This window comes from Macaca fascicularis, chromosome 4 (genome assembly GCF_037993035.2).
Source record: "Macaca fascicularis isolate 582-1 chromosome 4, T2T-MFA8v1.1".
Classification (NCBI taxonomy): domain Eukaryota; kingdom Metazoa; phylum Chordata; class Mammalia; order Primates; family Cercopithecidae; genus Macaca; species Macaca fascicularis.
The window spans coordinates 91,768,769-91,796,150 of NC_088378.1; the positions used below are offsets into that span (position 1 = coordinate 91,768,769).

General features: G+C 38.5%; 1 protein-coding gene across 2 annotated transcripts in view; it reads left to right on the top strand.

The window, feature by feature from the left end:
* Positions 1-3,566: 3,566 nt before the first annotated feature.
* Positions 3,567-27,382, top strand: part of ME1 (malic enzyme 1) — a 228,722-nt gene continuing 204,906 nt past the window's right edge. Inside the window, exons 1-2 of one of the 2 annotated variants that reach the window (XM_045390294.3) lie at positions 3,567-3,869; positions 5,084-5,141. Coding sequence is in view for 1 of the 2 variants with exons in the window: in XM_005552464.5 (XP_005552521.1) it covers positions 3,792-3,869 (78 nt within the window). In the remaining variant the exon portion in view is untranslated. The remainder of the gene's footprint in view (positions 3,870-5,083; positions 5,142-27,382) is intronic. The other variant, XM_005552464.5, reaches the window with a different exon arrangement.

Genomic DNA, 27,382 nt, shown 5'->3' on the forward strand with positions numbered 1-27,382 from the left:
TCAACAAAATGGTTTGAGGAATGAAACAACTAGGTTGACTATCTGAGAAGAAGGAAAAGAATTCGTGCTTTGTAAAGAAAATCAGTATGTTGCATGCATTTACAGTTATAAATAGCTATATATGTGAAACTAATAAGGTAGTATAACTTGAGTTACTCTGCAATTCATGTAATAACATCTGTATGAACATTACAGTAACATGGGTATGTATATTTACCTTTATTTATTTAAAACACTTAATTAAGCGCCCAAATGCATTGGATTAGACTTGTGCTCTCTAATTCGATGGGCACTGGCATGTTACTAAGCATTTGAAATGTGGCCATTGCAAATGAGATACTCAGTTTTAAATTGTGTTTCATTTTAATTTAAATATAAAACAGATACTCAATTTAGTCACTGGAAAACTTTATGGTATATTTGCAACAAGTTAGGTATGAGAATCTCCTATTGCAAATGTAAGTTTTATAAAATTGAAATACAGATCAAATTTCTGATAAAAATTTGGTGTCTAAATTGAGATGTGTTATAAAATGCACACTAGATTTTGAAGACATAGTAGTAAGGTGCTTTTTGTGTGAAGAAATACAGAATCATTTAGTTAATATTACGAATCATCACCTAGATATGTATTTTTTCTTTTAATCTTTTTTATCTCCTGAAAGTAAAATATTTGAATTGCTGTATGTGCTGTTATTTCCTGAATTTTCTATACTTGCAATCTCAACCGACATTAGATCAGAGTATCTGGTTTTTTTTTTTTTTTTTTTTTGAGACGGAGTCTCGCTCTGTCGCCCAGGCTGGAGTGCAGTGGCCAGATCTCAGCTCACTGCAAGCTCCGCCTCCCGGGTTTACGCCATTCTCCTGCCTCAGCCTCCCGAGTAGCTGGGACTACAGGCGCCCGCCACCTCGCCCGGCTAACTTTTTGTATTTTTTAGTAGAGACGGGGTTTCAACGTGTTAGCCAGGATGGTCTCGATCTCCTGACCTCGTGATCCGCCCGTCTCGGCCTCCCAAAGTGCTGGGATTACAGGCTTGAGCCACCGCGCCCGGCCCAGATCAGAGTATCTATTACAATCATATTTTATGTTGTAAAAGCTCTTTGTGTGCTAAATTATAACTTGGGAAAGAAAAATCTGATTTTGACTGATAGCATTCTCAGCTGTGTATAACAGAAATCTACAGGTTTTAGTCCCTTAATTTGTGAATGATACCCATTCTTAACATTACCAATTGAGTTCAGACTGACAGTGCAACCACAATTTGTTACAAGGCAAATTAAAGCAGTTTTTTTTCTCTGCATCTGTTTTCCTACATTTTTGGAAATAAAACCTAACCTTGTAAGAGATTATTATTAAAAAAGACTGAAAATTTTGATAATCTAGCTAACATTTATGTAGAAAAATAGGTTCTTTCCAGTATTCTTGGAACTACACGTGAATTTACTAAATGGCTCCTTCAGCTAGGCCTTATCCTGTTTCATTGAAGATGACTGCGGCTATTTTAATAATTAAAGTAAACATATAAATGAAAGATGTGAATTTTACCTACTACTGGCAGGATATTGTAATTCCCCTGTAATGTTGCCTTTGAGGGAGAGGCCATACACTCTTTGTAGATTACTCCCTGTACTTATAACACCTTTCCTATCTGTAGATATTAAATCTCAGAAACAGGAACAGATAGGTAATATATCTAAATTCATGTAATAAGTACTTTATTATAATAAGGGTCTGTTATACTAACATTTTGTTTCTTCTTAAGCAGCTTGAGTTGGCTCCCATGCCTGCTGTTAAACTGTTTTCTCTCACATAAAACAACCTAATTGTAATGTTCCTCAGTTAATTCAGGAGAGTAAGTTTTGTAAAGTACACCTTTTTCTTAGATGTTGTAGGATTAAGTATTTATGGAGTATAGAATTCACAATGAAAGGTGTCATTTAACTTCAAGGGCTTTTTAAAAAAGAACTTTGTGATGCCTAGAAAATATTCTCCATAAACACAACTAATTCTAGATAATTCAGACGAGGTCAAAGAAGCTTCTAAATGTAAGTACTGACAAAATACAATTACGGTAAGAAATCTTTCTGATAAGGCAAAGTAACATAAGTAGAAATGAAAACACTGTGATTGGATGTGTGTCTAGAGTATGGAGATATAAAATCAGCAAATAATCTCAAATACTATCCTTTGTAATATCAGTACGCAGAGACAAATAGGACAGAAACTAGCAATCCTATTCAACTGAAAAGGAAACTGGGGCACAGAAGGCTTTAGCGTCTGTTGCTATTATTTTATTTTTATTAGACAGACACTCCTTTTGGCTATGATCTTACTATTCCTCCAGTCCATGAACCTCCAAGCATAAATGTAAATAAAACAATATAAAAATGACCCGGCTCTGTGACTCACACCTATAATCCCAGCATTTTGGGAGGCCGAAGCGGGCGGATCATGTGAGGTCGGGAGTTCGAGACCAGCCTGACCAGCATGGAGAAACCCCGTTTCTACTAAAAATACAAAAATTAGCTGGGCGTGGTGGCGCATGCCTGTAATCCCAGCTACTCGGGAGGCTGAGGCAGGAGAATAGCTTGATCCCGGGAGGCGGAGGTTGCCTTGAGCCCAGATCGTGCCATTGCACTCCAGCCTGGGCAACAAAAGCAAAACTCCGTCTCTAAATAAATAAATAAATAAATCAGCTTTGCAAGATAATTTAGTTTAACCTTCTGCTTTTACCAAAGAAGAAACCGAAGGCCTGAAAGACTGCTTACTCATCATTATTCAGAGAGAGCAGTGGTTCTTGAACATCAGGTTTCTAAAACTCCCAGAAAAATAATATACAAGATAAATAGGACTGTTCATTGGGCCTTTGCACCCTAACATCTTGACTCTTATCTTACTGGAATTCAAATAAATTCCAGTGGAAAACCTATAGAAACTGACAGGTGTGGCGCCTGAGCTCCCCTCTCTGGGCTTCCTCCCAGTTCCCTTGGGCCTTGGCATTCTGGGTCAAGGTTGATTCCCTCCGGCCTCAGCGCCCCTGGCACGGCCGGCATCCTGGACGGCGCGGCGAGGGCTGTGGATCTGTGGCTAGAGAGCTTCCAAGACGCTAACAAGAAGGGAGAGACGAATCTGATTCTCTTCAGCGTGTCGAGGTCTTCTGTCAACAGTCCTGGGGACCCCTCAGGAGTCCTTCGGTCCCGTAGCCCCCTCGGTGTCTATGACTGCTGGCCGCTGCTGGCTCTGCCTGAACCTCTCAGGTTCGCACCTTCTGGCATTTTCTCGCACTTTCTCCAGCCTTCCCGGGCAGGGGGAACCTGGCCTGACGCTCCCCTCTCCCACCCTGGGTCTCTGGGGTCAGCCGAGCCACCCAGTGCACTGTGTTTGGCATGCCCACATGGAGAGAGGCGACCACAGTGGTGATCATAAGCCCATGGTGGGCAGAGGCCCTATGGAGCCAAGGGCTCCGGCGGCCACCCCCCCTCCGCCACCAGCAGCGCTGCCAGGGCCTCGCTCTTCCTCCTCCTCCTCACACGCCGGCTCGGATGATCTCCTGCCATGACTCAGCGCTTCTCGCAGGCTGCCCTGCTGGGGACACCGGCTTCGCTCGGGCCTCTCCCGACGCGTCCACCCCCTCTCGCCACCCACGCCCGCCCCTAGCCGCTGGGCCTTTCCCAGTGCGGCCGCCGCCGCCACAGCTGCAGTCAGCACGGGCACCCCAGCAGCATCCGCCGCCTGCACCGCGCGCGCCGCCCGCCCCAGCCTGACCCCGCCGCCGAACCCGGCGCCAGCCATGGAGCCCGAAGTCCCCCGTCGCCGCCACACCCATCAGCGCGGCTACCTGCTGACGCGGAACCCTCACCTCAACAAGGTAAACCCACAGGCCCACCTGGCCGCCCATCGGCCCCTCTCGATCAGGGTCAGGCCCCTCTTGCAGGTCCCTGCACCATGGCCTCGCCCCTCCGCCACTCCCCTGGGAAGGTTCCCGGTGAGCGGCGGCGGCCTGGGGGGCCTTGGTGTGGGCAGAAGGAAGAAGGACGCCTAATCGGGTCCATATCCACGAGAGTGATGGCAGGGCGGTGCCGGTGCCTCTGCACCTCGGCATCCCATGTTAGGGATAGAGGTAAAGATGTAACTTGTTTAGGATACTTCGGCAGCAATTCTCCGAAAACAGGAGCCCAGACAATGAAAGTAGTATCAGACAAAGTGTGTGAATGGGGTATTTTTGGTGAAGGTAGCAGACAGGCTGCCAGGTCAGACTCCATGTGCCTCCCACTTACTGGTTGCACAGTGTGGCAATTATTGGAGGCTGATAAGGCGAGAAGTGATTCAACTGGTCCTGCCCAGACAGAAATGTGTACGGACTGCCTTCAGATCACGTTAGCAATGTGGAAATCCAAGTCCTCTTGGTTTCTGGAGTGACACGGTTAAGAGTCTGGGAATGCGTGGTGGGTGGCCTCTGTCTTGGACACTTTGCATGGCTTGGTAGAAGAGCTCTGTCCCAGACATGGGACTGTGGGTAAAGCCATTTCTTTTCTTTCTTCTTCTTTTTTTTTTTTTTTTTTGTTTTTAATTTGGCTTTCTGGAAGTTAAAAACATTTTTTTGTTTGTTTGTTTGTTTAGAGCTGTTTTCTTTTTATTAAAGGGGAATTCGGTGTACACCCTGTTCAGAGACTCCTTTTCGGATCCTGGTAACACTTCATTCTCCTTCACTGGTGATGTAATATAAACACTCGGGATCTCAAATAAAAAAAAAAATACCTCCAAATTTATCATTTTACTTCCACACTTATTTTACAGCCCGGTTTATCTCTGAATTGTGCCTTTTGTTTGTGTGTGTGTGTGTGCGCTTTGGACATTTCCTATTTATTCAGGACTTTGAAAATGCCATCAGTCAGCACAGAGGTCTGTTTAGTTATTTTGGTTGTCTCTTTGGTGGACTGCTTTTTGCATTAAGAACAGGAGCTCAGCTTTTTCCTTGTCGTGTTCCTGATGATTTGTTGATCATATTAATGACTTAAAGACATGATTTATTTAATAAGTGACAGTTAGTGTGAGTTCTTTCTTGTTTTTTTGCGGTGACAGGCACCTTTTACAAATCTATGATGATGTGCTATCTGTGGTCATGTAGCATTATGAAATTGTAAGTAATTCCTACTTATTTCTTTGTTTAAAATAAATTTAATTGCTAGTTTGATTTTTTTTCTTTTCTTTTATTATTCTGCAGGTTTGCCACCTATTTTCAGTAAAACAAAAGTAAAATTTGATGTGACAAAAACTATTTGTGACTTGTATGTGTCACCTGCCTACTGTAATTTATGACCACGTTTTGGGTTGACACTTAAGAAAGACCACATGAGTTGTATAACCTGTTTGATTTTCCTCAAGTCAGGGGCAAGAGTGTCTATTCAGAGTGTTTAGATGGCATAGGCAATCCCTGAGCAAGAGTAATTATTGCCTTTACTATGGTTACATCAAGAATTTATTATATAAAAATCCTTTTGACTCCTGTTCACAAGGTTACTAGGAATTAAGGATTAATTCCTACTTCAGAATAATAGTATCACAAAGATCTTCCATCAAAGATAAGATGTAACATTAATATGTTAAAAGCACATTTTCAAATTTGTAATAAGCGAACTTTTTATTTGTATTATGTCAAATTGGATTCACAATTCAGCATACCAACTTTGAGGTAATCAATGAAATCTTTTACTCAGTTCTAGGATGGTGATCTGGTGCCTTATGAGAGTAACAGAATTTCCTGGGTACTACTGAAACTACAGCTATGGGACTTTCTTCATCTGTCATACACTCAAGACCTCTAGGCCTTTAAGTTTGCTAGTAGCCCAGGAATGTTTTGGTTTATTTTTATTCTTATTATTTTGTAATAACTTTGACTCCAAAGAGACAATAGTAGATTTTAGTTTCCCATAACAACCCAGCCTGTCACATGTTTTCTTCAACCACACTAACACAGAACTTCATCATTTTACCTTTGGGCAGCTGCAACAGCAGTTTTGCTGGTTTTATTTCCATTGATATAGTTCATTCTACATATATGTATGAAAGAGATACCTTCATTAATTAACATTTTATTCACTTCTCTATTATCCAAGCATTTATAGTATGTTATTATTTCCTATTATGTTTAATGTAAAATCAATCTGTCAATTGGGTTTACAGTCTTCTCCAAATTTATCTTATTAGTTCCCCAATGTAGCCTTCCACTTAAAATATATTTGTTGAGGCCGGGCGCGGTGGCTCAAGCCTGTAATCCCAGCACTTTGGGAGGCCGAGACGGGCGGATCACGAGGTCAGGAGATCGAGACCATCCTGGCTAACACGGTGAAACCCCGTCTCTACTAAAAAATACAAAAAACTAGCCGGGCGAGGTGGCGGGCGCCTGTAGTCCCAGCTACTCGGGAGGCTGAGGCAGGAGAATGGCGTAAACCCGGGAGGCGGAGCTTGCAGTGAGCCGAGATCGCGCCACTGCACTCCAGCCTGGGTGACAGAGCCAGACTCCGTCTCAAAAAAAAAATATATATATATATTTGTTGAATAGATTTAATTCTTAATTCTTATATTAATTAATTCTTATAATATTTATAAGAATTAATAATTCTTATTAATTAATTCTTATAATAATATACTAATTCTTAATTAATATATTCTTAATAATATATTTAATTCTTAATTCTTTCCTTTTTGTGTGTAATTTCTACTATGAAAATGTCTTAGTTGATTTAATAATAATCTCTCTAGGGAAGCATTTCCTAGTTATGTTAGTCTTATTATTTAACACCTCTGTTTTTATTATGCAGTTAGACTATATAAGTTTGTATTTACTAAGTTGTATATTTTTTTGAGACAGAGCCTTGTTCTGTTGCCCAGGCTGGAGTGCAGTGGTGCGATCTCCGTTCACTGCAAACTCTACCTCCTGGGTTCAAGTGACTTTTGTGTCTCAGCCTCCTGAGTAGCTGAGATTACAGGCATGCGCCACCATGCCCAGCTAATTTCTATATTTTAATAGAGACAGGATTTCACCACGTTGGCTAGGCTGGTCTCAATCTCCTGACCTCAAGTGATCCGCCAGCCTCGGCCTCCCAAAAGTGTTGGGATTACAGGCGTGAGCCACTGCACCCAGCCATAAGTTGTATTTTTTTTCTTATTTCTTTGATTGTCATAGGGCAGGGGTCACAATATTTAGTACAGTGTTTTGCTCAGTAGACATTAAATAAATGTTTACTTAATGAATGAGCCATGTCTTTATTTTTGTCTTTAAACAGAACTCAGCTTTTAAAGTGATCGTTTGGGCATTATCCTCTTTAAAGTAATTTTGTGAAAATAAATTCACATTGAAGTCTAAAGTTTAGTTGACTTCCTATGCCATTATATTGTATGCTGGAATATAGTCAGAAAAGTTAGAATTTGGTTTAAGCTTGATAATGTCATGAAATTTTAATTACTTGCTGGATAACCTAAGGGAGGTGCTTCATCTTGGTAAAATCAAAGTTAACAGTAGATGTGATATGAATTCAAAAATTTTCCTAAAACTTAAGAGAATTAGGATTTTCATTTGTTATGATTCATGTATGAGTTTAAGCCTTACTATTTGTTTACACGAAAATATGCGTTATTCCAGGTAGGATTTCATCAAAGCCATTGAGGAAGTAAATCTGCCTCATGTTTAGGAGATTTAGTATTTTTCTGTGCACAGCCCAGACTATTTTTAAGATGCTTATCTTTGCCGGTTTTGTATAAAAGTGTCTAATTTAATGTTTAATGTTTAAAAAAAATTTTTTTTATTATACTTTAAGTTCTAGGGTACATGTACACAACATACAGGTTTGTTACATATGTATACATGTGCCATGTTGGTATGCTGCACCCATTAACTCATCATTTACATTAGGTATATCTCCTAATACTATCCCCTCCCAACCCCTCCTCACAATAGGACTCATTGTGTGATGCTCCCCTTCCTGTGTCCAAGTGATCTCATACAATTCCCACTTATGAGTGAGAACATGTGGTATTTGGTTTTCTGTTCTTGCGATAGTTTGCTGAGAATGATGGTTTCCAGCTGCATCCATGTCCCTACAAAGGACATGAACTCATCCTTTTTTATGGCTGCATAGTATTCCATGGTGTGTATGTGCCACATTTTCTTTTCTTTTTTCTTTTTTTTTTTTTTTTTTTTTGTTGAGACGGAGTCTTGCTCTGTCGCCCAGGCTGGAGTGCCGTGGCTGGATCTCAGCTCACTGCAAGCTCTGCCTCCCGGGTTTACGCCATTCTCCTGCCTCAGCCTCCCATGTGCCACATTTTCTTAATCCAGTCTGTCACTGATGGACATTTGGGTTGATTCCAAGTCTTTGCTATTATGAATAGTGCCACAATAAACATACGTGTGCATGTGTCTTTATAGCAGCATGACTTATAATCCTTTGGGTATATCCCTAGTAATGGGATGGCTGGGTCAAATGGTATTTCTAGTTGTAGATCCTTCAGGAATCGCCACACTGTTTTCCACAATGGTTGAACTAGTTTACAGTCCCACCAACGGTGTAAAATTGTTCCTATTTCTCCACATCCTCTCCAGCACCTGTTGTTTCCTGATTTTTTAATGATTGTCATTCTAACTGGTGTGAGATGGTATCTCATTGTGGTTTTGATTTTATTTTCAGGGATATGGTCTGATATAGATGAGTTGTGTTTTAAATTTTTTCTCAATAATTTTCATGCGACTAACAATCATATTTTATAAATTGCCCTTCAAAATTAAAATTTTACACACAATAAAATAATCTTATTTTTTATTTCTCAATTAGTTTATTTCCCTTTGCAATGGTAGAAAACACTAATTGTTAGTTCTATCATAATTGTGCTTACGTGGTTTCTATATCTTAAGATTAAATAATAATATGACCCATAAGTAAATCTCCAAAAGACACCACTCTTCCATATTTTAGGCAGTTTGGTTCAGTATAAGTCATGTTTAAGAGTTATGTTCCAGTAGAAGATAGTGTTTTATTGAAGTTAATTTGGGTCAGCATTACTGACTTTTAAATCTAAAAAATCAGCTTTTGTAGCTGTTTGCTTCCTGGCATGACAAGACCTAGTTGGGTGTGTTGTAAGGAAAAAAGAGAGAAATAAGATCCATGACAATGAAGGAAAAGTACCCTAAACCTCTTTTTCTTCAATGTAAACTAGACCTGAATGAATTGTTCAGAAAATTTCATCCAACCACAGTTCTCTAGAGTTGCCTCCGCAACATGAGAAACTGATTTATTATTTATGATAGAATCCTACTTATGTGAATGTCATATACAGCCAGATACCTCTGTATATGTTTGTTACCTTTCTGCAGTTGAAACAACAGTAGTAGTATAGAATATCACAATAACAAAATGTGTGGTATAATAAGAAAGATGAGTTTGATGTGATAACTCTTGAGACAGGTGATATGGAGTATAAGAAATATTGAAGAGAATAATGGATTTGAGATTTTTCATTTTTCAGCTCTGATTTCCCTCTAACTTCTGGACAGGTAGGGGAGAATGTGATGTAAAGGAATGGACATTCTAAAACTTTGTACCTAGAAGAAATGAGCCCAAGTCCCAAGTCTGCTAATTAGCTGTGTGATATAGCATCTGGGAAGGTCCTCCTTGCTACATCATCCCATGGCGGAAGGCAAGAGAGGGAATGATAGAGGGTGAGAGACCAAGAGAGGGCTGAACTTGCTTTTATAAGGAACCCACTCTTGCTTGCAATAAGGAACCCACTCCTGCATTAACAATACTAATCACCTTATAAAAATCCCACCTCTCAACACAGTTGCATTGGGGATTAAACAACACATAAACTTTGGGGGACACATTGAAACCATAGTAGGAAATCAAGTAATATAATAATGAATAATGTTCTCTAAAAACAGGAGAATATAACTACTAGAGCTTTTGTACTAATATACAAACCCTGGATTTTAAAACACTGGTATTATTTTTTCAATAATCAGGTAATGGTTGAGTAAGAACATCAGCAAAAGTACTTGCATGTTTAATATGGTTTGTCTGTGTTCCTACCCAAATCTCATCTTGATTTGTAGTTCCCATAATCCCCATGTGTTGTGGGAGGGACCCAGTGGTAGGTAATTGAATGATGGGGGTGGTTATCCTCATGCTCCTGTTCTCCTGGTAGTGAGTGAGTTCTCAAGAGATCTAATGGTTTTATAAGGGGCTTTGCCCCATTTTGCTCTTTCTTTTTGCTGCTGCCATGTGAAGAAGGATGGTTTGTTTCCCCTTCCACTATGATTGTATATTTCCTGAAGCCTACCCAGCCATGCTGAACTGTGAGTCAATTAAGCCTCTTCCTTTATAAATTACCCAGTGTTGGATATGTCTTTATTAGTAGCATGAGAACAGACTAATACAGTATTCATACCAGTGTTAGTAATTATGTTATGAGGCCAGGTGTGATGGCTCACACCTGTAATGCCAGATGTGAGCCACCTGGGAGGCCAAGGTGGGAGGATCACTTGAGCCCAGGAGTTCAAGACCAGACTGGGAAACATGGCAAAACCCCGTCTTTACAAAAATGAAAAAAAAAAATACAAAAAACTGGGCACGGTGGTGTACACTTGTAGTCTCAGCTACTTGAGTGGCTGAGGTGGGAGGCCACAGTGAGCCATGATCACACCCACTGCATTCCAGCCTGGATAACAGAGTGAGATGTTGTCTCAGAAAAACAAAACAAAGCAAAAAAAAAAAAAAAAAAAAAAAAGAAAGAAAAAAGAAAAACAGAAAAATAAAACCTTAGAGATCCAGAGGCTGAAGGAGTTCTAAGACTTCCATTATACTATTAGGCATTGGCCTTTTAGGCTTAGAATATATTAAAATACATTTAAATTATCTATTCAGAGTCTTAAGATGGCTATCTAGTAAGTACAGGAGAGAAGCCATAGAATAAAATCAACCCTGCAGACACATTGATTTTGGACTTCTATCCTTCACAACTTTGATAAAATAAATTTATGTTTAAGCCACCCACTGTGTGGTGCTTTGTTGTGGCAGCCCTAGCAAAGTAATAATATACTTCTGTAATTGAAGCAAAATTTCATAATACAGCACTTTCCCTTGCTTTGTTTAGTTGACATTTTCTGGACTTTGACAGGAACATGTAGGTGAGAAGAAGTAATGATCTAATCAGTCAGGTTTGCTTGTAGCCATTGCCAATTTTTGACAATCTCTGTCTTTTGATTTCTGTGTTTAGGCCATTTACATTTAATGTAATTGTTGATACACAGAGAGATAAACAGATTTCTATCATATCATAGGTGTCTATTTCCTTGTTTTTCATTCCTCTATTTTTCGTCTCCAAACTAATTTTTAATTACTTAAATATTTTTATTATTCCATTTTGATTTATTCCATGAGTTTTTGAAAATATTTCTTTGTATAGCTTGTTTTTAGTACTTGGTGTGGTGATTATGATACACTTACTGAACTTTTCACAGTCAACTTAAAGTTAAAATTTCACCACTTCAATTGAAATATAGAAATCTTACCATTATATAGGTCTCATTACCTTCCTCTATTTATGTTGTAGTTATATGTATTATATCCTCTTATATCTATTTATATGTATTACATAAATATTTTTAAAATAGTAATTTAATGTAATGTTTATACCTTTTTTTTTTTTTCCAGTCCATCCTCTTGAGTAGCTGGAACTCTAGGTGCACACCATCATGCCTGGCTAATTTTTGTATTTTTCCATAGAGAGGGCGTTTTACCATGTTCCCCAGGCTGATCTGAAACTCTTGGGCTCAAGAAATCTTCCCACTGTGGCCTTCCAAAGTGCTGGTATTATAGGTTTGGCCTGTAACTTTTATTTATTTTTATTTTGTTTATTTTTCTTATATATTTAATTAATTAATTTATTTATTCATTTGTTGAGACAGAGTCTTGCTTTGTCATCCAGGCTGGAGGGCTGTGGTAACATGGCTTACTGCAGGCTTGATCTCAAGGCTCAAGCAATCCTCCCACCTTAGCCTCCTGAGCATCTGGGACTACAGGCATGTGCCACCACTCCTGGCTAATTTTTGCATTTTTTGTGGAAACACAATTTCATCATATTACTCCATCTAGTGTCAAACTCCTGAGCTCAAGGTGTCTGCCTACCTCGGCCTCCCAAAGTGCTGGGATTACAGACTTGGGCCACTGTGCCTGACCCAAACTTTCGTTTTTAACTGTCACACATATTTTAAAGAGTTTAAGAGAGAAAGGATAATCTATTATAGTTAACCAGGTAGTTACTATTTCTGTTGCTCTCTTTCATTCTTCATGTTCTATGTTTGTTTTGGGGTATCATTTCTCTTCCATTTAAAGAATGTCCTCTAACATTTTTTTAGAGCAGGTTTGCTGGAAACCAATTGTATTAGTTTTTCTTCCTCTGAGAATGTCTATTTTATCTTCATACGTGAAGGATATTTTCGATAGTTATGGAATAATGAGTTGACAGTTCTTTCCCTTTAAGACCTAAAAACAAGCCATTTCTCTTCCTCCTGCTGTTTCTTTTTCCTGATGAGAAATCTGCAGTCATTTAAGTTGATATATGTTTGTAATACATCGGTTTTATCTGGATGTTTTAATGGTATTTTCTTTTTAGCTTTCAGAATCTTAAATATAATGTTTCTGGGTTTGGAGGTTTTGGGGTTTATCTTCTTGGGGTTTTCTGAGCTTCCTGATTCTGTAAGTATATGTCTTTTACCAAATTTGATACATTTTCAGCCATTATTTCTCCAAATATTTTTTTCTTTCTTCTCTCTTTCTGGGACTCTGATGAAACAAATGTTAGGCCTTTTGATATTGTCCTGAGGCTCGGAGCCTCGGGTAACTACATGATAGTATCAAAAGGCCTACTTTTTTAGGGACTTCTTTTCTCTTCAAACTGATTTGTTTCTAATGATTTAGCTTTATGTTCACTGATGCTTTCTACTCTCATCTCAATTCTGTTCTTCAGCCCATCCGATGAATATTTTATTACAATTATTGTATTTTTAAGTTCTAAAATTTCCATTTGGTATAGCTTTTATTTCTTGTCCAATACTTTCTTTCCATTTATTTAGAAAGACTTTGCCCTTATGTTGTTAGGCATGGTTATAATAACTGATTTTAAGTCTTTGTACATTATACAGAAATTTCAAGGTCTGACACCTCAGGATTGGTGTTTGCTTATTTGTCTTTTATTTTCCAAGTCAACGTTTTCCTGTTTCTTTCTATGTTTAGTAACTTTTTAATCTTTTCTGGACATTTACATATTATGAAATTCTAGCTGTCGGTTATATCTTAAGGGGAATACTGTTCTTCTTAGCTTTAGTGGTCACTCAACCTGGTTAGGTCATTTTGCAAGTTGGACCCACCTGTGGCCTGTGGTTCTGATATCCATTTGGTTTTCAAAGTCTACTCAGTAGTACTATTTGGATTTGTCCATTATGTGTACCACCCAGTGGATAGTGTGGGATCTGTGCAGTAGTCTACGCTATAGTTTACTTCTCAAAGCCTTTGGTATGCTGTTTAAGGTCAGATCTATGCACGTTTAGCTCAAAGGCGAGTGTAGATGTTAATATACAATTTTATGGGATTGCTCTCGTGAGTTCCCTTCTTTCTGTGATCTCTCTGATGTTTTTTGTTTCCATGAGGACCCCCTTTCCAGTCCTCTGAACGGAAAACTAGGCTTTTGTTTTCCTGCCCTGTTGTGTACTTCCTTCAGATGTATTTGCATCTGAGGCCATGCGATTGGAAGACAGAGAGAGAAAGCTGCAACAGGCATTTGACCTAAGATCTTGAGACCAGATCTACATCCTCTGGTAAAAAGAATGATTCCCTTACCTTAGAATTTTAGGCATCTGTCATGGTTTTTGCTTCTGCCATCCCTGTGGGATTATCTGGGAGTTGGAACTGGAGAGGATGGAAAAGAATATTGGATGTTCTTGCTTCTCTGACCTTTAAGCATCCCCTTTCTGATTCTTGGACCAGAAAGATAAGGCTTCTCTTCACAGTCTTTGTACACAATCAGTTGCACTTCCAGCTTTTCTGCTGCTTTTGAGTCAAGGCCAGTTGATTACAGCAGAGAGAAAAAAAAGCCACGCCATATTGGAAAAAAAAAGTGCCAGGAAACTTAATCTGGTTTTGTGTTGTTGGATTTAGTGGGAGAGACAAAGTATACTATAGCTACCATTTTGCACAGAACCAGATCCTCAGGTTGTTATTTTTAAGGTATGAACGTGTGAAACTCAGTCTAACTTGATTTTAAGTTCAGAGAAGGAAAATATCAGGGAATTGGTTCCCAAATGTATACTCAAAATTTTTTCCCATTTTACTGGGTGCATATTTGCTATACCAATCAATATTAATAATAAAGATTATTGTGTGGAAATGGTTCATGTAAGACAAAACTCTATACATAATTTTTAAAATGTCTGTGTTCTAAGCATTTAGAAAGAAGTTTTGCCTTTTTGATATCTACATACTTCATTTCTGCCCCTCTTTGTGCTGTGAAGGAGAATAGGAAGTTCAATGTTCAAAATTTCTTTGGGGTTCCCTCTCTTGGCTTTGGGGCCCCCTCCCTGTCTCCATACAGGGAAGCTTCTTCTTTCTTCCCCCTTCTTTCGTGCCTATTAAATTTTCCACTACTTAAAACCAAACAAACAAAAACAAAAAACACAACAAAAAACCCAACGACAACAACAACAACAAAACAAAATTTCTTTGTGGATGTGGGAAGGAGTGTTATACTGGTTTGCATCATAGATTTATCTTTCAATATAGTTGCTCTTAGGGCCTGGAATGTAGTAGGCATTCTGTGATAATTTGTTGAATGGATGCATCAGGGATTATTCTTGAAGTAACACTGTCTTGCCTTGCAGATATTGCTATCACCTCTCGGTAGTTCACATTCTACCTTGTGAGATAAATGCACAATAACCTCTTTTATATGCTGTTGAATGTGTGTTGGAGAATCTCTTTTCCTTAATGGTTATATGGATGACCACTATATTGTTTAGGATTAGGTTTTGTTACATATAACAAAAAAGCAAAATGAAAGTGAGTTAACTACGATACAGCTTAATTATGATAAACTGTTTGGTGGGTCCACAAAGTCATCAGGAACATAGGCTTCTCTCTTGCTGCTCTGTCATCTTCAGGATCACTTCATGGTCCTAATTGAGTATGTAGGTCTAAAGATACCATCTACAGGCTGGGCGCAGTGGCTCATGCCTGTAATTCCAACACTTTGGGACACTGAGGTGGGTGGATCACTTGAGGTCAGGAGTTCGAGGCCAGCCTGGCAACAGGGTGAAATTCCGTCTCTAATAAAAATATAAAAATTAGCCGGGCATGGCAGTGGGAGCCTGTAGTCTCAGCTACTTGGGAGGCTGAGACAGAAGAATCGCTTGAACCCAGGAGGTGAAGGTTGCAGTGAACCAAGATCATACCACTGCACTCCAGCCTGGGTGACAGTGCAAGGCTCTGTCTCAAAAGAAAAAAAAAATACCACCTACACATTCCAAGATGGCTGCTGGAAGAAATGAGAGAATTACAAGAAGGCTTACTTTTCAGTGGAGTCCCCTCTTTTAAAGTAGCCTTCCCCACATTTCACATGATACTTCCACTTAGGTCTCATTGTTCAGAACTCTGTCATATGGCCACATATAACTACAGGGGAGTCAGGAAATGTCTTTTATTTAATGCATTGCAACCCCAAATAATATTAGGATTCTGTTCCTGGGAAGGAAAAGGGAAATAGATGTTGTGGTAGGCAATTGGTAGTCTCTACTATAGTTAGAGCTGCCAGAAGCAAAAGCATTGAGATTTAATAAATGTAAATATTAAATATGAATGTAAGATTCTTGGAAATTGAGGTGAATGGTTCTTAATATTTTAAAAGTAGTCATAGATTAATTTTATAAAAATAAGAAGATATAATAATATGAAAAGTATGTCTGCCACTTCTGTGTCTGGGCTAGCTGGTTCCCCTTCCTAGAGGCAACCACTGTTGCCAGTGACCAGTGTTTTCGTTATATACTACAGATATTGTATGAAGTATTTTTTAAAGTTAATTTTCATAAGTTAAAATGTTATTGATACAGGGCATGAATCAGATATGCCCTTAGTGTGGTAGATAGGAGATAATGTTATAAAGACAAATGTTTCAGGTGGGAGTATATATGTGAATTTTATAGAGACACCCAAAACAGATTAAGAATCATGATATCAGGTTGAGCCATCTATGATTTGCCTGGTAGTCTGAAACTAGTTCTAAAGCATTGTTATACTCACCACCTTTTGTTTTTTTTTTTTTTTTTTTTTTTTTTTTTTTTTTTTTTAATCTGAGCTAGCCTTAGTATGTGGATTCCTTAGTATGGTGAGTGATAAACATGCGGGTTGACTATTGCTAAACTCACAACATTTTTATGAAATGGAATAACTAGTCAGGAAAGGTGCTGGGGCTTCCCATTACTCTTAGGATAATGTTTGAAACTTCTTACCTGGTTAACTAGGACTTGCCCACTCAGGTTCGTACTGTCTTTCCAGTGCTCATCTTTTATCATTTTCTCATGGTTGGTGCAGTTTCCTTCCCTATGCTTTCCCTGAGAAGCCAAGCTTTTCTGCAATAGGCGTTATGTCCATGCTGTTTCTTCTCTGCCTATCCCCAACTTCTCACCTGGTCAACTGCTACTCTTTCTAGTCATCCTTCAGATTGTATTTTGACATTACTCCTCAGTGAACTATTCTTTTTTAACTGCCTAAATTAAGTTTTTCCTTTTCTTTTCCCTGTACTTATCACAATTGTTATAGTTATTTGTGTAGCTTTTCATATAATATCCTGTTAAGCTCTTTATATCATAAGCCTAATGAGACTATGGACCATACCTGACAAAACGCTGTTTCATTGGGGTAGTTCCTATATACATTGTAAACATTCACTCAACAATATCTGTGAGTGTGATGATTAATTTTATCTGTCAACTTGCTTAAGCCATGGGGTGCACAGACGTTTGTTCAAACATTACTCTTGTAACTCTTGTAGTGTCAGTGAGAGTGTTTCTGGATAAGATGAGCATTTGAATTGAGTAAAGCAGATTGCCCTTCCTAATGTGGGTGGGCCTCATCCAATCAGTTAAAGGACAAAAAAGCTGAGTAAGAGGGAACTTCTCCTGCCTGACTGTCCTGAAGCTGGGACATCAATTTTTTCCTGCCCTTGGACTCAAACTAAAATGTGGGCTTTTCCTGAGTCTTGAGCCTCCTGGCTTTCATACTGGATTTACACCATTACCATTGGCTCTCTTGGGTCTCTAGCTTGCTGGCAGCAGGTCTTTGGACTTGTCAGCCTCCATAATCATGTGAACCAGTTACAATATTTCTCTCATAATAAATCTCTTCATATATATGAAGGTTCAGTTTCTTAGGAAAACTGACCAGTACAGTGAGCTTCACAACCCCCCGTAAAGTAACTGTAAAAGGAGAGAAAAACATCTCCACAGTGGATCTGAAGCAAGAAAGCCATCTTGTGGTGTTTCTGGGAATATCATGTCTAAGGTATGTATCCCTTAAGAAACTGAAGTGTAGTCCTCTGCAACAGTTCTTAACATATTTTGTGCCAAAGGCACAAAAGTTGGAAAGTTGATGAAGTCTGTGGACTCCTTAAAGCAATGATTTTAAATAAACAGTATACATAGCATTACAAAGGAAACCATTTGTAATTACAGATATCAAAATATTAACAAATATATGTTACAAATGTGTATTGTAAGATATATTCCTTTTTATTGAAGACTTATGCAGCAAGATATATATTTAAATATGGGCAATTTAAAGTGAAGTTTTATTTTTTAAAGGGATCAATATCACGGTTGTCTACATGAGTAGCCTGTGTGCCTGTTCATGTTACTTAAAAAAGTTGGACCTGGTGCGATGACTCAAGCCTGTAATCCCAGCACTTTGGGAGGGTGAGGTGGGTGGATCATGAGGTCAAGAGATCGAGACTGTCCTGGCTAACATGGTGAAACCCCATCTCTACTAAAAATACAAAAATTAGCTGGGCATGGTGGCATGCACCTGTAGTCCCAGCTACTTGGGAGGCTGAGGCAGGAGAAATGCTTGAACCTGGGTGTTGGAGGTTGCAGTGAGCTGAGATCACACCACTTCACTCCAGCGTGGGCGACAAAGTGAGACTCCATCTCAAAAAAAAAAAAAAAAAAAAACAGTTGGCTAGGCACATTGGCTCATGCCTGTAATCCCACCACTTTGGGACGCCAAGGGAGGAAGATTGCTTGAGGACAGAGGACAGGAATTTGAGGTCAATCAGGGCAACATAGTGAGACCCTGTCTCAAAAAAAAAAAAAATTTCCAGATGTGGTGGTGTATGTGTATAGTCCCAGCTACTCAAGAAACTAAGACAAGAGGATTGCTTGAGCCCAGGAATTTGAGGCTGCAGTGAGCTATGATTATACTACCGCACTCTATCCTGGGCAACAGACTGTCTCTAAACAAAGCAAAACAAAACAAACCTTATTGCAGATCTAAAGATGCAGAAATTTCAAAGTAATGAAGAACATGAATGTTATTTCCAGATACATGCCACAGATGTAACATGACATAAAAATAATTGTTATTTCTATTGAAAAGACAAAGAAACTGCTTTTTTTTTTTTTTTTTTTTGAGACAGGTCTCACTCTGTCACCCAGCCTGGAGTGCAGTGGCATGATCTTGGCTCACTGCAGCTTTGACTTCCTGGGCAAAAGACATCCTACCACCTCCGCCTCCCAAGTAGCTGGGACTACAGGTGCATGCCACCACACCCAGCTAATTTTTTTCTTTTTTTTTTTTTTTTGTAGTGATGGGGATCTCACTATGTTGCCCAGGCTGGTCTCGAACTTCTGAGCTCAAGCAATCCTCCCACCTTGGCCTCCCAAACTGTTGGGATTAGAGGCACGAGTCACTGTGCCTGGCCAGGAACTACTATTAATATGTCTCTTGTTTATTTCATTTAAAATGGAAGGAAATACTAAATCTCATAGAGTTTATGAAAAAAATGTCCAAATTCAGGCCTCATTAATTACTCATCTATGCCTTGAGAATCTGTGATTAGGTCTGTGAACCTTAAGGTAAAAGCTTCTGATAGGGAGCTAAATTGGTTCTTCACCAAAAGCAATGACCTTGGTCTCTGAAAACTGATTCTTAAACTCAGAAGCTTTCACCATACTGGAATGTGAAGAATAAAAGTCATTATTCACTTAGCATGTGCATATTAGTGACTTTATTTTAAAACTTAATAACATAAACATTTATATAACACTTTATAATTTACATAGGATGCAAAAACACCTGGTCTCATTTTTTCTTCCCAACAACCCAGTGAAACACACATAACATGTACTACGTGTTCAATAAATAGTTGATTAGCCTTATTTAGCAGATGCAGTAATTGAGGCAAATCTCCATTTAACCCTTAATACCTTAAATATTTGCTCAAAATCAAGTGTTAAGTCATATCTACTTGTGACTCAAACTTGACAAATGGTATGCCATTTAGTCTTATGTTGCTATTCAGTCATATTTGTTGGTGAAGTGTGCATCTAAATTTCTAGTGTATGGATTATCACAATCTATTAAATACCAAAAATGTACTGAATAGCTGCCTACGACAAATAGTTGTCTGTCCTAAACTGTCACTAGTGTCAAGATTGAGAAACCTGGTCAAAATGAAAGTACTTTAAAAAATCCCCATAAACTCTGGCACTTATGCTGATATGTAGATACATATTTTGGTTAAACCAAAGTTGATCTTGAATGCCTGGTTTAAAGTCAATGAAAAAACTTGTTAATAGTGGATTAGTTTAATTAAATGATTTCCTAACGTATGTGTGGAAAGCTTAATTGTTATTTGGGAGATTTTAAAATCATGAGCACTCTTTGTACTGTTGCATAAATAAATCTTTGTTTGAAATTTGAATTCGATGATTTGGTTATTCAAAATAGAACTACACATAACTGAACCACACAGTACTGAAAATTTGTTTCACATTAATATATTTATGCATCCATTTGTTTATTTAAAATGTATTAAGGCCCTGCTCCATCCCGATACTGTACTAGTGCTGTCATACAAATATGAATAGTATATTGCCTGTCTTCTAGACCTGGGTAAAACAACAGGTAAGCAGAAACAATGAAGTATGGGAAATTCTATGATAGAATTATCCCTTGAAGGAGATCATTATTCAGGGATAGGCAAGGGACACAGGAAGAAACAGACATTTGCAACTTCATGTGTAAATTAATTGGTAATTAAATGTGTTGGAATTGCTCTCTAATGCTCGTAGTCTGCAGATTCTTCTATTAGCTTGAAGAGTTAAGAAATCAAGACACAATAGAGGATTATTTTATAATTCTGATCTTTCTGGTTCACTATATGACTAATCACTATACACATTGTCATAGGCATAGAGGATTTTGTCACATATATAAGATTTTTAAAAGTAGTGTAAAGGTACATATGATAACTAGGAACTCTACTGGCAACCAGTGGTTTTTTGGATTATTCATACATGTTTCAATTCAAGATCTTAAATTTTGATTTTTCATCATTTGTGTACATTGCTAGTTTCAGTTATTTACTGAAAAGTCTCAATCTGCTTATTTAACAGATACTTTTCTCTACTGATTTAGTGACTGTGAAATTTGCCTTACAACTTCTTATGATAAAATAGCACTCCATCTTGCTGAAAAGCTTTTGAAACTTTTCAAATGATTTCAGTGATTTCAAGAAATATATTTGGGAAAATTTAGTGTTGATGTTGATGGCTAACAATTTTTCAACCTTAGAAAGAATCTATAATAATCAGTAATAAGACTTTTAAGTGAAAAATACTTAAACCTCTCATCCAATGTTTTAAAAATCCATTTGCTCTCAGGTACAGGTGTTCTTTCCTTTTTTTAAAAAAAATTTAAGCAAACATGTCACTTAAATCACAAAATTGTAACACTTGCTTATGTCCTATATTTATACCTCAATGAAATAATTTGGGGGTACTGTAAAGTGATATTTTGCTGTAAATTTTAGGGTATCAAAGGCCAAGACTTAGCTGAATGTATTTTAGATATATTGTTAAAATCATTACCAGGTTAAAATTACTTTATATCACACATGAGTAAAAATTAATTACTATGCAATGAAACCAAATGATCTTTTTTGTAAAGAAGCTGTGTTTAATATATTGTTGGTCTTAAATAATTGGTTTTCTGTCCTTTAAAGAAGACTAATAGTGAAGAATTAGTTTGTATAGTAAAATGCATTCAGAGTAATTATTTTTATATGATTATTTTCTGATATAAACTTTACCCTATAAATACATATGTCATCTGGCTGATTTTTTTGGGGGGAAAATGACAAATTATTTTTATATGATTATTTTCTGATATAAACTTTACCTTATAAATACATATGTCATCTGGCTGAATTTTTTTGGGGAAAATGAGGTTGGATACCATCAGGAAAATTATTTTTTTAGTTTATTTTTTTCTTTTTTTCAAGACAGGGTCTAGCTCTGTCATCCAGGCTGGAGTGCAATGGTGTGATCTCAGCTCATTGCAACCTCAGCCTCCCAGGATCAAACGATCTTCCAACCTCAGCCTCTTTTTCTTTTTTTTAATTATACTTTAAGTTCTAGGGTACATGTGCACAACGTGCAGGTTTGTTACGTATGTATACATGTGCCATGTTGGTGTGCTGCACCCATTAACTCGTCACTTACATTAGGTATAACTCCCAATGCAATCCCTCCCCTCTCCCCCCTCCCCGTGATAGGCCCCGGTGTGTGATGTTCCCCTTCCCGAGTCCAAGTGATCTCATTGTTCAGTTCCCGCCTATGAGTGAGAACGTGCGGTGTTTGGTTTTCTGTTCTTGTGATAGTTTGCTGAGAATGATGGTTTCCAGCTGCATCCATGTCCCCACAAAGGACACGAACTCATCCTTTTTTATGACTGCATAGTATTCCATGGTGTATATGTGCCACATTTTCTTAATCCAGTCTGTCACTGATGGACATTTGGGTTGATTCCAAGTCTTTGCTATTGTGAAGAGTGCCACAATAAACATACGTGTGCATGTGTCTTTATAGCAGCATGACTTATAATCCTTTGGGTATATCCCCAGTAATGGGATGGCTGGGTCAAATGGTATTTCTAGTTGTAGATCCTTGAGGAATCGCCACACTGTTTTCCACAATGGTTGAACTAGTTTACAGTCCCACCAACAGCGTAAAAGTGTTCCTATTTCTCCACATCCTCTCCAGCACCTATTGTTTCCTGACTTTTTAATGATTGCCATTCTAACTGGTGTGAGATGGTATCTCATTGTGGTTTTGATTTGCATTTCTCTGATGGCTAGTGATGATGAGCATTTTTTCATGTGTCTGTTGGCTGTATAAATGTCTTCTTTTGAAAAGTGTCTGTTCATATCCTTTGCCCACTTTTTGATGGGGTTGTTTGTTTTTTTTCATGTAAATTTGTCTGAGTTCTTTGTAGGTTCTGGATATTAGCTCTTTGTCAGATGAGTAGATTGCAAAAATTTTCTCCCACTCTCTAGGTTGCCTGTTCATGCTGATGGTAGTTTCTTTTGCTGTGCAGAAGCTCTTTATTTAAATTAGATCCCATTTGTCAATTTTGGCTTTTGTTGCCTTTGTTTTTGGTGTTTTAGACATGAAGTCCTTGCCCATGCCTATGTCCTGAATAGTATTACCTAGGTTTTCTTCCAGGGTTTCTATGGTTTTAGGTCTAACATTTAAGTCTCTAATCCATCTTGAATTAATTTTCGTATAAGGAGTAAGGAAAGGATCCAGTTTCAGCTTTCTACTTATGGCTAGCCAATTTTCCCAGTACTATTTATTAAATAGGGAATCCTTTCCCCATTTCTTGTTTTTGTCAGGTTTGTCAAAGATCAGATGGCTGTAGATGTGTGATATAATTTTTGAGGGCTCTGTTCTGTTCCATTGGTCTATATCTCTGTTTTGGTACCAGTACTATGCTGTTTTGGTTACTGTAGCCTTGTAGTATAGTTTGAAGTCAGGTAGCATGATGCCTCCAGCTTTGTTCTTTTGGCTTAGGATTGTCTTGACAATGTGGGCTCTTTTTTGGTTCCATATGAACTTTAAAGCAGTTTTTTCCAATTCTGTGAAGAAAGTCATTGGTAACTTAATGGGGATGGCATTGAATCTGTAAATTACCTTGGGCAGTATGGCCATTTTCACAATATTGCTTCTTTCTATCCATGAGCATAGTATGTTCATCCGTTTGTTTGTGTCCTCTTTTATTTCACTGAGCAGTGGTTTGTAGTTCTCCTTGAAGAGGTCCTTCACATCCCTTGTTAGTTGGATTCCTAAGTATTTTATTCTCTTTGAAGCAATTGTGAATGGGAGTTCATTCATGATTTGGTTCTCTGTCTGTTATTGGTGTATAAGAATGCTTGTGATTTTTGCACATTGATTTTGTATCCTGAGACTTCGCTGAAGTTTCTTATCAGCTTAAGGAGATTTTGGGCTGAGACGATGGGGTTTTCTAAATATACAATCATGTCATCTGCAAACAGGGACGATATGACTTCCTCTTTTCCTAATTGAATACCCTTTATTTCTTTCTCTTGCCTGATTGCCCTAGCCAGAACTTCTAACACTATGTTGAATAGGAGTGGTGAGAGAGGGCATCCCTGTCTTGTGCCAGTTTTCAAAGGGAATGCTTCCAGTTTTTGCCTGTTCAGTATGATATTGGCTGTGCATTTGTCATAAATAGCTCGTATTATTTTGAGATATGTTCCATCAATACCGAATTTATTGAGAGTTTTTAGCATGAAGGGCTGTTGAATTTTGTCAAAGGCCTTTTCTGCATGTATTGAGATAATCACGTGGTTTTTGTCTTTGGTTCTGTTTATATGCTGGATTATGTTTATTGATTTGCGTATGTTGAACGAGCCTTGCATCCCAGGAATGAAGCCCACTTGATCATGGTGGATAAGCTTTTTGATGTGCTGTTGGATTCGGTTTGCCAGTATTTTATTGAGGATTTTTGCATCGATGTTCATCAGGGATATTGGTCTAAAATTCTCTTTTTTTTGTTGTGTCTCTGCCAGGCTTCAGTATCAGGATGATGTTGGCCTCATAAAATGAGTTAGGGAGGATTCTTTTTCTATTGATTGGAATAGTTTCAGATGTAATGGTGTCAGCGCCTCCTTGTACCTCTGGTAGAATTCAGCTGTGAATCCATCTGGTCCTGGACTTTTTTTGGTTGGTAGGTTATTAATTATTTCCTCATTTTCAGAGCCTGCTATTGATCTATTCAGGGATTCAACTTCTTCCTGGTTTAGTCTTGGGAGAGTGTATGTGTCCAGGAATTTATCCATTTCATCTAGGTTTTCTAGTTTATTTGCGTAGAGGTGTTTATAGTATTCTCTGATGGTAGTTTGTATTTCTGTGGGGTCAGTGGTGATATCCCCTTTATCATTTTTTATTGCATCTGTTTGATTCTTCTCCCTTTTCTTCTTTATTAGTCTTGCTAGTGGTCTATCAATTTTGTTGATCTTTTCAAAAAACCAGCTCCTGGATTCACTGATTTTTTGAAGGGTTTTTTGTGTCTCTATCTCCTTCAGTTCTGCTCTGATCTTAGTTATTTCTTGCCTTCTGCTAGCTTTTGAATGTGTTTGCTCTTGCTTCTCTAGTTCTTTTAATTGTGATGTTAGAGTGTCAATTTTAGATCTTTCCTACTTTCTCTTGTGGACATTTAGTGCTCTAAATTTCCGTCTCCACACTGCTTTAAATGTGTCCCAGAGATTCTGGTACGTTGTGTCTTTGTTCTCATTGGTTTCAAAGAACATCTTTATTTCTGCCTTCATTTCGTTATGTACCCAGTAGTCATTCAGGAGCAGGTTGTTCAGTTTCCATGTAGTTGAGTGGTTTTGATTGAGTTTCTTAGTCCTGAGTTCTAGTTTGATTGCACTGTGGTCTGAGAGACAGTTTGTTATAATTTCTATTCTTTTACATTTGTTGAGGAGTGCTTTACTTCCAACTATGTGGTCAATTTTGGAATAAGTGTGATGTGGTCCTGAGAAGAATGTATATTCTGTTGAATTGGAGTGGAGAGTTCTGTAGATGTCTATTAGGTCTGCTTAGTGCAGAGATGAGTTCAATTCCTGGATATCCTTGTTAACTTTCTGTCTCGTTGATCTGTCTAATGTTGACAGTGGGGTGTTAAAGTCTCCCATTATTATTGTGTGGGAGTCTAAGTCTCTTTGTAAGTCTCTAAGGACATGCTTTATGAATCTGGGTGCTCCTGTATTGGGTGCATATATATTTAGGATAGTTAGCTCTTCCTGATGAATTGATCCCTTTACCATTATGTAATGGCCTTCTTTGTCTCTTTTGATCTTTGATGGTTTAAAGTCTGTTAAATAAGAGACTAGGATTGCAACCCCTGCCTTTTTTGGTCTCCATTTGCTTGGTAAATCTTCCTCCATCCCTTTATTTTGAGCCTATGTGTGTCTCTGCATGTGAGATGGGTCTCCTGAATACAGACTCTTTATCCAATTTGCCAGTCTGTGTCTTTTAATTGGACCACTTAGTCCATCTACATTTAATGTTAATATTGTTATTGTGAACTTGATCCTGTCATTATGATATTACCTGGTTATTTTGCTCGTTAGTTGATGCAGTTTCTTCCTAGCATCGATGGTCTTTGCATTTTGGCATGTTTTTGTAATGGCTGTTACCAATTGTTACTTTCCATGTTTAGTGCTTCCTTCAGGATCTCTTGTAGGGCAGGCCTGGTGGTGACAAAATCTCTCAGCATTTGCTTGTCTGTAAAGGATTTTATTTCTACTTCACTTATGAAAGTTAGTTTGGCGAATATGAAATTCTGGGTTGAAAATTCTTTTCTTTAAGAATGTTGAATATGGCCCCCAGTCTCTTCTGGCTTATAGAATTTCTGCTGAGAGATCTGCTGTTAGTCTGATGGGCTTCACTTTGTGGGGAACCCGACCATACTCTGTGGCTGCCCTTAACATTTTTTCCTTCATTTCAACTTTGGTGAATCTGACCATTAAGTGTCTTGGAGGTGCTCTTCTCGAGGAGTATCTTTGTGGCATTGTCTGTATTTCCTGAATTTGAATGTTGGCCTGCCTTGCTAGGTTGGGAAGTTCTCTTGGATAATATCCTGCAATGTGTTTTCCAACTTGGTTCCATTCTGCCTGTCACTTTCAGGCATACCAATCAGACATAGATTTGGTCTTTTCACATAATTCCATATTTCTTGGAGGCTTTGTTCATTTCTTTTTACTCTCTTTTCTCTAAACTTCTCTTCTCACTTCATTTCATTCATTTGATCTTTAATCACTGATACTCTTTCTTCCAGTTGATCGAGTTGGTTACTGAAGCTTGTGCATTTGTCACGTAGTTCTCGTGTCATGGTTTTCATCTGTATCAGTTTGTTTATGAACTTCTCTGCATTGATTATTCTAGTTAATCATTCATCCATTCTTTTTTCAAGGTTTTTAGTTTCTTTGTGCTGGGTACGTAGTTCCTCCTTTAGCTCTGAGAAGTTTGATCAACTGAAGCCTTCTTCTCTCAACTTGTCAAAGTCATTCTCCGTCCAGCTTTGTTCCATTGCTGGTGATGAGCTGCGTTTCTTTGGAGGGGGAGATGCGCTCTGCTTTTTTGAATTTCCAGCTTTTCAGCACTGCTTCTTCCCCATCTTTGTGGTTTTATCTGCATTTGATCTTTGATGATGGTGACATACTGATGGGGTTTTGGTGTGGGTGTCCTTTCTGTTTTTTAGTTTTCCTTCTAACAGTCAGGACCCTCAGCTGCAGGTCTGTTGGAGTTCACTTGAGGTTCACTCCAGACCCTGTTTGCCCGGTTATCAGCAGCAGAGGCTGCAGAAAATAGAATATTGCTGAACAGCAAGTGTTGCTGTCTGATTCTTGCTCTGGAAACTTTGCCTCAGAGGTGTACCCAGCCGTGCGAGGTGTGAGCTGTCAGTCTGCACCTAGTGGGGGATGTCTCCCACTTAGGCTACTCAGGGATCAGGGACCCACTTGAGCAGGCAGTCTGTCCGTTCTCAGATCTCAACCTCCATGCTGGGAGAACCACTGCTCTCTTCAAAGCTGTCAGACAGGGACATTTACATTTGCAGAGGTTTCTGCTGCTTTTTGTTTAACTATGCCCTGTCCCCACCTGCGGTGGGCTTCACCCAGTTCAAGCTTCCCTGTGGCTTTGTTTACCTACTTAAGCCTCAGCAATGGTGGATGCCCCTCCCCCAGCCTCGCTGCCACCTT